This window comes from Centroberyx gerrardi, chromosome 19 (assembly GCF_048128805.1).
Source record: "Centroberyx gerrardi isolate f3 chromosome 19, fCenGer3.hap1.cur.20231027, whole genome shotgun sequence".
Taxonomy (NCBI): Eukaryota; Metazoa; Chordata; class Actinopteri; order Beryciformes; family Berycidae; genus Centroberyx; species Centroberyx gerrardi.
The window spans coordinates 12169864-12182504 of NC_136015.1; the positions used below are offsets into that span (position 1 = coordinate 12169864).

The following is a 12641-nucleotide window of genomic DNA, read 5'->3' on the forward strand; positions in this document are numbered from 1 at the left end:
CTGTTTTTTCCTCTGTCTTCTGTCAGTAGCAGGATGCAGTAGGCCCCAGGGTGTGGCTCTCTGTGTGCTGGGCTACTCTCTCCTGCCTCCTTTCCTCTCCAATGTGTCACCAGTGGGCACAGACATTGTGGTTACATGTTTGCAGACTGAAGCGGTGAATGTTTCACACTGGTTAGTTGGTCCAAGATGAGTTGTTGTCCTGTTTGCTGTTGCATAGGTTGGATAGATTTGATCCCGATTAGGTGGGTTTCGCAGATCCACCCTGAGAACAAAGGAAATGTAAAAGGAGTGACTTGTTTTAAAACGGATCCAGCATTGTGACTATCTCTGACAGGTTATTACATGCCTAGTGGTTTTGGGGGGTGGAAACATAGTGTCACTAGTTTATGATTTTGGAATTGATACAGAAAAAAACAAATGTACACAGCTGCTAAGTCTTTGCTTTTTCCTTTCTTTTTTCTGCTTTGTTAGAAAGTAATTGCTTGGCGCTATGATGGTTCCAATACAATACACATTAAGGATTAGTTGTGTGCCTATGGGCCTAATCTTGCCTCGCAGATTATTTACTCTTTTTTTTTTTTCTCTCCACGTCTCGGACTGTTCCAATGTTTTGATTCTCTGGGTGTTCTGAATGCCATCCAAGTGTCTCTAATTGTTTCTGACTCACTTGTTTACCTCAAATTGCTGGCTTGCTCTGTTCGCAACACACTAATTAGGCTAGACTTGTACCTTGTCCAGCAATGTGTTGACACTCCATTCTTCACTTGTTCCCCTCTGCATGCAGCCTGAGGCATAGACACACACATGCATAGACTCCAGGGGTGTATGTACACGGTATAAGTTTCTGTGTTTTCAGAAACGAGAGTCGGCTCGGTGTCCCGTTAGCGTGTTTGTTTCTGAGGCCTCTGCGGGTGGCTGCAAGGCTGTTAATTGCTGTTGAGAGTTGTTGCAAGCCTCTGGCAGAGACATTTGACAGGATATCCTGGTTGCAGCAGCGCAGAGAGAACCAGGGCAGGTTTGTGAAACAAAGAGCCCTGCTGAGAGGCAGCCAGTCGCACGCTGGCCCGGGGAGATTCACACAGCGGAAAGTCACTGGGCTTTGTGGCGGTGGCAGCGCGTGCGTCAGTCCAGCCTCCAGATTTCAGAAGATGTCCTATTGAGTCCTTATGACACGGCTCTTCATATGGTATCCTGCTTTAGTGTTTGTTTTGTTTGTCAGGGAATTATTTGGCTGAAGTTGTTTTTAATTGTTTAACTTTAAACATGGTGCCTGTGTCTCTTACAATATGGCGGTTCTCCCTTTGTTTGAATCTCTGCCATATTTCTTAAACTCCCCCCCCCCCCCCCTTTCCTTTCCTTTTTTTCTCCTTCCTTCATTTGTCACCGTTTTGTCTTACGGCCAAAGGCTTTTCCTAAGGGATGGGGGGGGGGTGTGTGTAGTGTATGGGCATAGTACAGAGGCATGAGAAGAATCTTACTTTTAATTAACTTTCATCAGGCTTTTCCTCTGGGGGCCATGGTGTGTATTTGTGTGAATATTCTGAATAAACTGAGAGAGAATCTGAACACATGCATTAGTGAAAACAAATACTCCCAAAAGAGCAGTGAGTATATAGAGGGATGGGTTTCACACGTGTGTGTATGTGTGTGCATGTGGTGTGTGCTCTTGGTTTTGGGTGTGAGTGTACCTCTGACATGCACACCACTCCTCAAGGGTGTAACAAGACCCTCCTGTGGCGTATGTGTGTGTGTGTGTGTAGGTGTGTGAAGGCGTCAGGCTCGGAGCTCTCGGTCCTCAGCACTGTGTCGGTGGCCTTTTGTCTCAGCTCTCGGATAAAGGATGGTGCTCTTTTTGTAGGCTCTCTCTCACACACACACACACACACACACACACACACAGGCCCCCGCGGCGAGGCGGGCCATTTGTAGAGGCATCAGATGAAGAGCTGGAAGGGGTCCTTTTGAAATCCACCCAGCACGTACGTTAAAACAGACACGCCGACACACACGCATAGACACAGACATCTACACACACGTTTTTAAATGCACACACTGAAGCACAAGTGTGCACACAGCTCGCATATACACACCCATACACTCTCCCACACTCAAATGCACATAAAATCATGAAGCATGCAGGCGTATACAAACTCCAGGCACACTGGAGGCTAAACACTCGGCTGTGAAAGTTTAAGAGGATTAATTTTCACAATGTAGGAAAACAAGGAGGGAAGGAGAAGCCTGTGAGAAATTGATTGACGGGCTGACCTCATGGACTGTGGCTGGTTTCATGCTCTGTGTGGGATGTAGGGGCCGAAAACTGAACAAGAACTTTTTATTGCCTGTCCGTGTGTTAGCCCACATTGATCACATGCTGTCAGTGTTTTAGGGAATGCGTTTCTCTGCAAACGCAGACCAAAAATTCTTGTCTTCTTGTCCGACATGTGAGTATGGAGGACTGTTTGTAGGCGTAACTTTTGCTTTCAAAGTTGCGCTTGCGCTGCTTTCTAAGTTTGAAGTTCATCAGGGTTGAATGCTGGTTGGTCACACTGGCATTGGCAGTGAAAAAGTGCTGCTTCATGTTCTCTCACACCATTAATGCTCCCACTAAAAGGTGCCAGGGGGAGCTGGCAGGAACGGATGTGCTTTACTTAGATCATGTTCCCCTTGATATTCTCTCTCTCTCTGCCTCTCTCCCTCTCTCTCTCTTTCTCTCATCTTATGTAGTTTCGCCAAAAGATGTGAATGGGACCAGCGGTAGTATCAGTTTTATATTCTGAAATTGTATTACATTACTTGTACATCCAGTTGGTCACATTAATTTTGGCACACATGCTCTTACATTAATGCAGAACAGGGTCAATACAATATACCAAACATGATGTTCCCAAACATTACATTTATTGGTGTCCTTTTTCTTCTACTGCTCATTTGTAGTTTCAGAACTTTAATTATCTATGTTCAGTCAGAAATGGTCTGTTTTGTTCTCACTCGGTCTCCTCTCTCACCTCTTTCTCTAGATCCTGCTCTCTGTCATCCTCTTTCTCTCTCCCGCTCTCTCTCTTTTGCCTCTGTCTTTCTCTTGCTTTCTTTCTCTCTTCTCTGTGTAGCTTTATTTTGCCCTCTCTCACTGTTTCATAGTTTCATAGTATTTCATAGTATTATTCCCCTTATCATTCTCTCCTCTTTTTTCTGTCATTTCATCCTTACCATCTTTCTATACCTCCATCCACTCTCCATTGCATCTTACTCCCTTCTTCCCTTTCTCTTTCCTCTCACTTTCCCTTGCATCTCTCACCTTCCATCTTCCATCCCCTCGCTCTCTCTCTCCCCCCATCCATCCCTCCCTCCATAGAAGACACGTCCGCTCACATTACCCATCATGAATTATTGAGGTGAAACCCAGCACTTTTCTGCTGTCCAACAAATCACAGGCCCTCTCTCCCTCTCTGTCCCCTCTCCTCTTACGCTGCGGTCCCTCTTTATCGATGGTTTTGTTCCTTAATTCTGACCTCTGGCAGCAGATCAGTTCACCAGTTTAGGGGGTAACATGAGATTGATATTTTTTTCCACTCTTTTAGGGATAATCCTTCAGAATTATGGCCCTCGTGACCCAACGGCACATGCCTCTCCGATTACGGCAGGTGGGCGAGCGTTTGAAGTCAGATTAACCGCACGCACGCACGCACACACATGCACATGTACATGCACACACACACACACACACATAGATTAGAATAACTTTCTGGACTGGAGCCCAGTGCGACTAGTGGTTTGATGGTTTCCGCAGTGTGCTTACTCTAATGGTGCATTACTGTAATTAAAGAAATGGAAGGACTGTGAATGTGTGTCAAACCAATGGGGGAGAGATGTGTGTCAAACCAATGGGGGAGAGGTGTGTGTGTGTGTGTGTGTGGAAGGGGGTGGGGGGGGGGGGGCACAACTGTTGGTCGAGTCTGTTAGGATTTTACTTGACTTACTTTTGCTCAGATTCTGCACCCTAATCTCTTCCTTGAGTCTGAATAGAAAGAGAGTTGGCAAGCAGGAGAGGAGATTGATGAAGGCATGAAACGGAAGATGTGGCAGGGGGATGGATAGAGAAGGAGGGGGAAAGAGCGATTGGGCAAGCCCACGGGTGAGGGATGACAGAGACGCAGATTGGGGGGAGATGAACAATCAGAGGAAAGAGGAGGGAAAGGAAGCAGGGCCATGTGGAAGGATCCTGAAAAACGGGCAGTGTTATACTTTAAATGGAGAAGATGGAGTGAGCTCTGTGCCCTCTTTAGCCTCTTTTGCCCTCTGGCAGAGCGAGAAATAAACAAACACACACACACAACCGCACACACTCAACTAAACCGGGTTGCGGCCTATCAACTGCTCTGACATGATGAGCTTTGACAGCAGCTAGCTCAATAACAAGGTTCCATTTACAGTGTAAAGAGGTTGGGATGAGATGCCGGAGAGACAGATTGGGAATTGATATACAGCCCCCCGGGCCATAGTAAACACCCACAGTCACACAGAGAATATATGGAGGCATACACACACGTAGAAACGCACAGCTGAGCATTTGCTGGTATGTAACATGATTGGCCAGAAGTTGATCCCTACAGCAGTGTGTAGATGTGGGTAACATTTCAAATGTTGAGGAAAAACATGTTGATGGAATGAGTGTTAGATCATTTGTGGCCTTGCCCATGGTCTGCTGGTGTGCTGAACCACAGTGTCTCTTAATTACACTTCAGTCCAGTTTCAGGGGATTTACTGTGGCTGTCAGCAATGAGACGTGTGTGTGTGTGTGTGCGTGTGTGTGTGTGTGGGTGTGTGTCTCCAATCAATAAGCCTCAAGGCCGTCCATCTGAGTCATCTGTAGTTCTCAGAAGATGATGACAAGGTACTTGGAACACACACCCACACACACACACACCTACACACAAACACACTCTTGGACACCCAAAACCAAACCCTCAGCTTCCAAAACACAATGACACCATAAGACGGGCAAACACAAAAGCAGGCTCGTATTTTGACTGCACAGTGCACACACAGACAAATACATGCTCAATTTTAAGTTTACTCTCTTTTCTCCTTGTGTTGAAAGCTCTTGACCGCCGACCGTCAGAGTGGCAGCTTTACAGCTTTCATTCACTGTCTCTGGTCAACATCGACAAGGATGGAAATCTCTGTATACTAGATGACTAATATCCTAGAATACAACTGAATGAATCACACACTTACACATTCTGTGTGCATGTACAGTAAGGCCTCTTTGTAAGACAGGTGTTTTCAAGGCAGTGTTGTCATATTGCCAACCATGGAAACATTAAAGTGCTGCTAATATTCGTACTCCTATAAATATTCCCTGCCCTGCAAATGAGCTCCGATTAGTGGATGGATGGATGATTAGCGCAAGGTGGGGCGGCTTGTGCTCATCCAGACAACGTTTGTGTATGTCTACCTCTGTGTTTTCCTCTCTCTCTCTCTCTCTCTCTCTCTCTCCCTCTCCACTTGTTCTCTGTTTCATTCCCTGCTGCTTCACATCTCGCCCCCCCACCCCGCTTTTCTAAGAATGGAGACCAAAAACACAATTTTCTCTGAACGAGGTTAAAGAAGTGAGAGGCAGGCTGAGAGAGAGAGAGAGAGAGAGAGAGAGAGAAGAGAGATACACAGCTGCACGCATTGAATGACGCAATGAATAAAGGCAAAGTTTCTCAGAAAGTACTCAATATGTATGTTATGTAACCACTCTAATCTTCAATTCAATACACTTAACTCTGTCTTATTTCAATGGAGAAATTCAAATCAGAGGGGTGGAGTGACTCATTTTGGGGAGTTGTGACAAACAAACGTGACTTGAGTATGATGACACGCGCTTTGGAAAAAAAGATGCAGCCACCTCGCTAGCTATTGATGCAGTAGCTGCCATGGCAACGGGCCCTTGAATAAAGGCTATGTGGATTATTATGGGGTGAGTCACACACACACGCCAGGCCAGACTGATGGCATATACTATCTTTAAACGAGTACGTGCTCCTCACACACACACACACATACACACACACTGTCACACACATATATACAGTCGCACAGTAAATAGCACGCACAATCTGCACCGCTGTCTTGCACACACACACATGCACACAAAAAAAATTTGCCTATGCATGTGCACATGTACACCATGTAGCACACACACATTGCTGTTTATTCGTTGTCTGTCAGAAATTAGTCCTAGCCTGTCTTCATGCATTATAGATGGAGATTAAATATGTAAACCGCCTTCTCCACCAGCAACTAGGATGATCCAAGCTTTCCAGACAGACTGAGGAGGTGAATTATTGATGGCTTCCTCAGTGGTTTTGGGGATATCTATGCTACATCTTCCACTTTAGAAGTGCGCAGTGGTGATGGGTTTCACTAGACTAGACCCCCTGCAAACACACAGACGCTGCGTTACCCAGCTCCCCCCTGTGTGGTTTGGAGTGACATACTTGTGTCTGTGATTCAGTGCGCGCCGCTTTTCCACCACTGGACCTCTAACTGGCTTATCTCAGAAAGCCACGGGGTTCCAGGTCAATCCAGCTGCCTGTTCCTGTCAGTTATCGTCGTTTTTCTGCCCTCTCAGGAGTCCTCAGCACAGGGAGAGAAGCCAGGGAGGAGCCACCCTGGATTAGAGGCTCAGGCCAAGTGTGTGTGTGTGTGTGTGTGTGTGCATGAAAGAGGAGTGAGTGTTGGTGTTCTTGTTGGTATGTGTATGAGAGATTCAAGTGTATTCGTCCAGTGAGAGATTATGAGAGGCTATACTGTGTACATGCGTACTGTCTGTACGCATGGGTTAAAGAGAAGCGGGGACCATAGAAGTTAAAGAAAGTGAATGTGAGGGTGAAAAAACATGCATGGCGGTTTACTCTGGTGTGTCCGGGCTCCACACCTCTCTTAATACCCCACTTCACACTTAATTCCCCTCCACACATCAGAAACCGGGTGTCAAATGAATGTTCTTATCTCTCTCTCCACTCTCTCTGTCCATTGCTTCTCCCTCCTCCTTTCACTTTCCCCAGCATCTCTCTCTCTCTCTCTCTCTCTCTCTCTCTCTCTCTCTCTCCCTCTCCCCCTCTCTCTCTCTCTCTCTCTCTCTCTCTCTCTCTCTCTCTCTCTCTCTCTCTCTCTCTCTCTCTCTCTCTCTCTCTCTCTCTCTCTCTCTCTCTCAAGCCAGTGGAAATGGGGGGGCTTAGGAGAAGCTCTGGACTGTGACCTGCTGAAGACTAACTTTTCCGGTTGAGATCTGCGTGCTTACTGGCTATTGTGGGCTACAATACAGCATGTAGCTACACCACTGCCTGCATTTCAGTAAAAGAGAGGGACTTGCTTTATCTCTCACACTCACAATGTTTTTGCGTTCTTTCAAAAGGACTTACAAAATTAACTGTTCATTTATTTAAGCAATAGTTATGCGAACGGGTTTACTCTGGAAGTTTGTGTCTTTATGCTGTGTATAAATGACTTGAGGCACAGTGGATCTTTTAAAAATTGTAACTTTTCAATTTGCTCACCTGCTGTGACCTCATTAGTGGTTAAACTTTTATTTTAATTGCACCCTTGAGTCTATTGTCATCACTAACATTTCCTAATGTTCTGTGTCTCAGCAACTGCAAACTAAATTAGGCTGCCGCTGGAAAAAAGTGATCTCAGAGGACAAAAAAATCTTTAGTTGGTATATGTGTGGTAGCAGTTGGATTACATGTTTGAATAAGATTTGAAGGCTACCGGTAGGCAAGGAAAAAATGTCATCTGTAGTTGTTTTAATGTTCAATGTGTATGTGTGCGTCTGCAAAAAAGGCGAATTCCAGTCACCTTGTGCAATTAGGCCAATTAAATAATTTCTTCCCAAACTATAAATGTTATAGGAAAGTGAAGTATTGGTTCAAGGGGTACAGCCTGTACTGTCAGTGTGAAGTTATCAGTTGCTCATGAGCAGTCCCTCGTGTGCCACACTGTTCTCATGTCTTATGAATTTTTCAGCGCTGCCCTTGTCGACCTTTCCTCCTTACTCATATTGTATGTAACGGTCTTTGAATTTAGAGTAGGCTAATGCATGCACACCATCATCTTGGATAACTAGTGCTAGTTCTTGACTAATGTGCCCCATTTTCTGTCTTGTCCCTCTCTCCTCCCCCCCCCCCCCCCCCCATCTCCCTCGCTCTCTTTATTCCCTTTAGCCCCCTTCTCTGTTTCTGTCTTCCTTCCTCCATCTCTCCCTCCCTCCTCTCCTCCTTCTCTCCTTCTCTTTCTCTTCCCCCTTGTCGTGCAGGTTTGGATGAGCCTTCTGCAGCAGTAGTGATAGCGGTGTGAGGCAGCGCCCCCACACCAACCCCCCCCCCTCCGGCAGCCATGCCGCCGCCGGCAGACATCGTCAAGGTGGCCATCGAGTGGCCGGGGGCCTTCCCCAAGCTCATGGAGATAGACCAGGTAGGTGCCTGGGCAAAAAAAGAAAATAAATAGAGGAAAAAAACAACATTGGTTCTTTTTGTGTGTATGCTGGCAGTAGGTAGATACCCTACCTAGAAACTGGATCTAGTCCCCTCCCTCTTCACGTACCCCCAGATAGTTCTCCCTGTAGGCGGTTGGGCATAGATATGAGTTTCTTGAATTCTGCCAACCCTGCTGAAATTTAAGGAGCCATCATATTATTAACACCCGTACCTTCCCTTCAAATCCACAGAAAGCAAAAAATCTGACAGGAAAGTGCTCAGCAACTATCACCCTGGGTGATTATCACCTTACAGATATTTAACACTTTGAATACGGTGCATGTTTTGTGTGAACACAGCCCAGTACAGTAATCCCTTGTTGTGTATATTTTGTAGTAGTTGGGGTGTATGTGTGTGTGTGTGTGTGTGTAAGGAGGGGGATGGGGGGGGGGGGGGGTTAAAGGTCAAAAATGTAAACTCAAACATGATATCTCAAACTCCACTGCTGCAATTTGGGGGATTTGGATGCATTTTGGCACTGTGTTCTGCCGTTTTAAAAACATTATGCTCATTAGCCTGTTTGGCGGATCGGTGGCTTCTGAGATATGACACATGACAGCACACAGGCCATAAAAGTACTGCTGGTTTTCTATTCTGCCGGGTAGTTTTCATTCTAACCATCTGAACAGGGACTCATTTAGACCTGGAAGGACAGGTGAATGCAATTAGCTATCTGGCAGAGTAGAAACCTGGCAGTACTCTGGTTCCTGAGGACCAGATTTGAGGACCACAACATAATTTTAAATGATCAGCCCAAACAATGACTGCATCATGCGTGGGGCACGACGTGTTTACTGTTGCCTTGTTCGATTACAGATACAGTGTGTAAAATGACCTGTTCGCTGTGGGTGACTCATGGATGGGCTAATGATTGTACAAGCTATGAGTCACCGTGGCAACTGGAGCCACGATTGCCCCGCTGAATGGATGAACTGTTGAATGAAACATTGAACTATCGAATGTGTGCGCTTCTGTATTTGCCACCAAAGTGCTGTAACACGCACTTCGTGGCGCAGGTTGAGGGATGTAGCTCTTGTTTTTAGTGACCTTTCATCTCATTTTCCCTCATTAAGCATCGCTCTTTCAGCCTGAATTGTAAACCTTCTTTCTCTCTATTTATCTCTATTCTTTTGCTCTTCTTTAGTTCTTTAGCTACCTCGCCTCCGCCCCTTCCTCCACTTTTCTGTTTCGCCTCTAATTCTCTTATCTCTCCTTGTCATCTTCACACTGTCTTTTCCCCTTGTTCCTTCTATCCGCCGCCTCCTCCTCTCTCTCCTCCTCGTCCTTCTTCCCTTTCTCTCTCATTCGTTCACCCTCTCACTCCTCCTCCCTGTCTTTTGTTGTAACTGTGAAACTTACGCTCTGCCTCCTGCTCTCCTCCTCCACCATCAACCCCCCACCACCACCAGCACCACCACCTCCTCCTCTTGCTCCTCCTCCCTCTGCGTCTCCTCTGTACAATAGGCCCTGCAGCAGCATATGGCTGTCTGAGTCACGCACTGGGGAGTGGGCTTCAGCCGCTCGCACTGTCTGGAGACCCAGAGAGAACTGTGTGTGTGTGTGTGTGTGTGTGTGTGTGTGTGCACGTGCATGTATTTTTACACTTGCGTCTATGTTGTATGTGTATTTGTGTTACTATTCATGTGTGGGTGTACACTTGTGTCCATTTATATGTGCATATCTGTATGTGTTTTTGATTTCTCTTAGTGCATATATTGCTCCTCTGCACTGTGCGCGTGTGTGTGTGTTTACATCTGTTTCAGTGTGTGTGTGTGTGTGTGTGTGTGATTGTCTCCGCATAAATCACACTGTGATTGCTATATCTCTCCAAACATCTTCAGTGCCCCAGAGGCACAAAAGTCCAACATTTGTGTTTGTACGCTGGGGAATTGGTACAAGTGTAGACAATGGTACTGAGCGTTTCATTGTTATTGTTTGTCAGGAATGCAACAGAGAAATGGGTGGAGGAAAGGGGGGGGGGGGGGGGGTGCCTGATGGGGGATGAGAGAAGAGAAAAGAGAAGAGGGAGGCAAACTGATTGCAGCTAAAAAAAAAAAAAGTTTTAGAATGAAGCATGAGATTTTTCATATAGCCTAAGTAACATTCAGCGTATGAGTCAAACTGAAGGTGGGAGGCAAGCTGTAAAGGCCTGTTGTCTATACTGTTTTGCTCTGTCATTTTTTGTGTGGTAACTTTTGAAACATTTCACACAGTTTGGTCTGAGACAGTATAGAGTTGCATTGATTTTTGGCCTCTGTATAGACCTTTTTATATTGTTGCCTTGTTCATGCCATGGGTTGTTCTGTAACAAATATTCTAACACCAGTCAACTGAATTACATTATTCTTTTTATTTTAAATGATTTCTTTTAATCTTATTTTTTCAATTTATATCACACTACTTTTTTAAAAACCATATGAAACGGTTATCAGCTGATGAATGCAGTTTGGCCTAGCTTAGAGTGCAAAAAGTGACCATCAGTAACATCCAGAGTAGTTTTCAATGTGTTTCACTGCTACAGTTGAATGTTGTATAGTTTAATCTAAACATATTGCTGCTGTCTGGTAAAAAACTGTGTATCTCTAAAATGTCAACCTTTCATTGCATTGCATTGCACTGGGAATGCATTTTGAGTTTATCCAATTGGTTTTGAAAGGGTTTCATTAGCCCACGAGGTTGGACAATTTTCTCAACCTATAGAAGACCTTCAACTGAAGTGAAAACATGAAAATCATCAAAATCGGAGTTACAAGGTTTTCACATAACAGCAGCAATATACAACGTGCATGTGGCACATAAGAAACCCACAATGAGAATGAATGAATTATTGCCCCTGAGGGACTTTGCCTTGCATACATAATGACTACATAATAGCAGTAAAATTAAATGGGTAAGAAGTAGAAAGAGATCAAATGCATCCCAGTATGTAATAATAGTTACAAATGTCTGTGATTAAAGTGCAGATAGTGCTGCTGCCAGCAGTTGTAGTTGGTTAAGTCTGCCTGTGGACAAACTGAATGGCCCTTGGAAGAAAAGAGGTGATGCTCTTGGTACTTGGTACTGTGAGAATAGAGGGAGCTCAAGAACTGACAGGTAGTGTAGGACAACTGAACATGATAAAGTCATATTTTAAGGTTTTATTATAGTTTCTGGCTGACTGCAAGAATTCCCATATCGCTTCCCGCCTTTATGCCTCAATCAGACTCTACACAGGTACCAAGTTTCATTCTTGTATTAAAAAGTTCACCATTTCTTTCCCATTTGTACTGGACTACTGTAGGAGAGGAGAGAGGAGTGAAGGTGATGGTAGGGGAGAGGAAGAAGAGGTGGGAGAGGAGAAGAGTAGAGGAGATGGGATAGCGGGTGAGACTTAACTCCTGGATGATGAAAGGGTAGGAAAGAGGGATGTGTATTTAGACCTCGGGGGTAAAGAGGGGATCAGAGTGCAGACGGAGGACAGTGGAGGAGGAGAGGAGAAAAGAGAGCTGGGGGAAACTTCACCTAATTTGAGGTGTTGGTGGATATACAGTTTACTGCAGCGTTTAGGTCTGCTGCTGAGATTCAGTGGCAGCTGTGTGTGCAAAGGCTATCTGCCGGTCCTTAAAGAGTCTTAAATACAGTTATTAGAGGTTTGTTTGCTTTTTTTTACCATACAGTAACAGGTTTCTTTGCAGGTTTCTTTTGTTGCTTAGTAGTACAATATGCAAAAAAATCTGTTTTGCAAAACACATTTGGACTTCATGCCCCTTAGCATTTAATTTCCTGGTGTCCTTTTTCTTACATTGTACTTTTTACAGTTCAGTTCAGTTCAGTTCAGTTCAACTTTGTCAGACTCAGAGTCCATTAAAAACTTTTTATAAAAGACAGTTATACCAATGTTTCCACAGAGGTGACTGGTATCGTACAACACTACAACTAGGATTTGACAGCAGCATGATAATGGCGTTCTGAGAATCATTCAGTCGACAGATAAATTTGTACATCAGGGTGATATTCCAGAAAGCGGGTTTAGTGAAAACTCGTGAGTTTGTTAACTCATTTCAGTCCCAGAAAGAGAGGTAACTTAAACTCTGGGTCAGTTACCACGGTAACTGACTCTGTGAACCTAACCTG

General features: G+C 45.0%; 1 protein-coding gene across 5 annotated transcripts in view; it reads left to right on the top strand.

The window, feature by feature from the left end:
- The window catches only part of elmo1 (engulfment and cell motility 1 (ced-12 homolog, C. elegans)), a 93449-nt gene that overhangs the window by 22303 nt on the left and 58505 nt on the right, over positions 1 to 12641 (top strand). For 3 of the 5 annotated variants that reach the window (XM_078290117.1, XM_071920130.2, XM_071920131.2), the window contains exon 2: positions 8309 to 8466. In XM_078290117.1, coding sequence (XP_078146243.1) covers positions 8389 to 8466 — 78 coding nt within the window. In that variant the 5' untranslated portion in view covers positions 8309 to 8388. Of the gene's footprint in view, positions 1 to 402; positions 420 to 5951; positions 5969 to 8308; positions 8467 to 12641 lie in introns of those variants that run through there. The other 2 variants (XM_078290119.1, XM_078290118.1) reach the window with 2 other exon arrangements.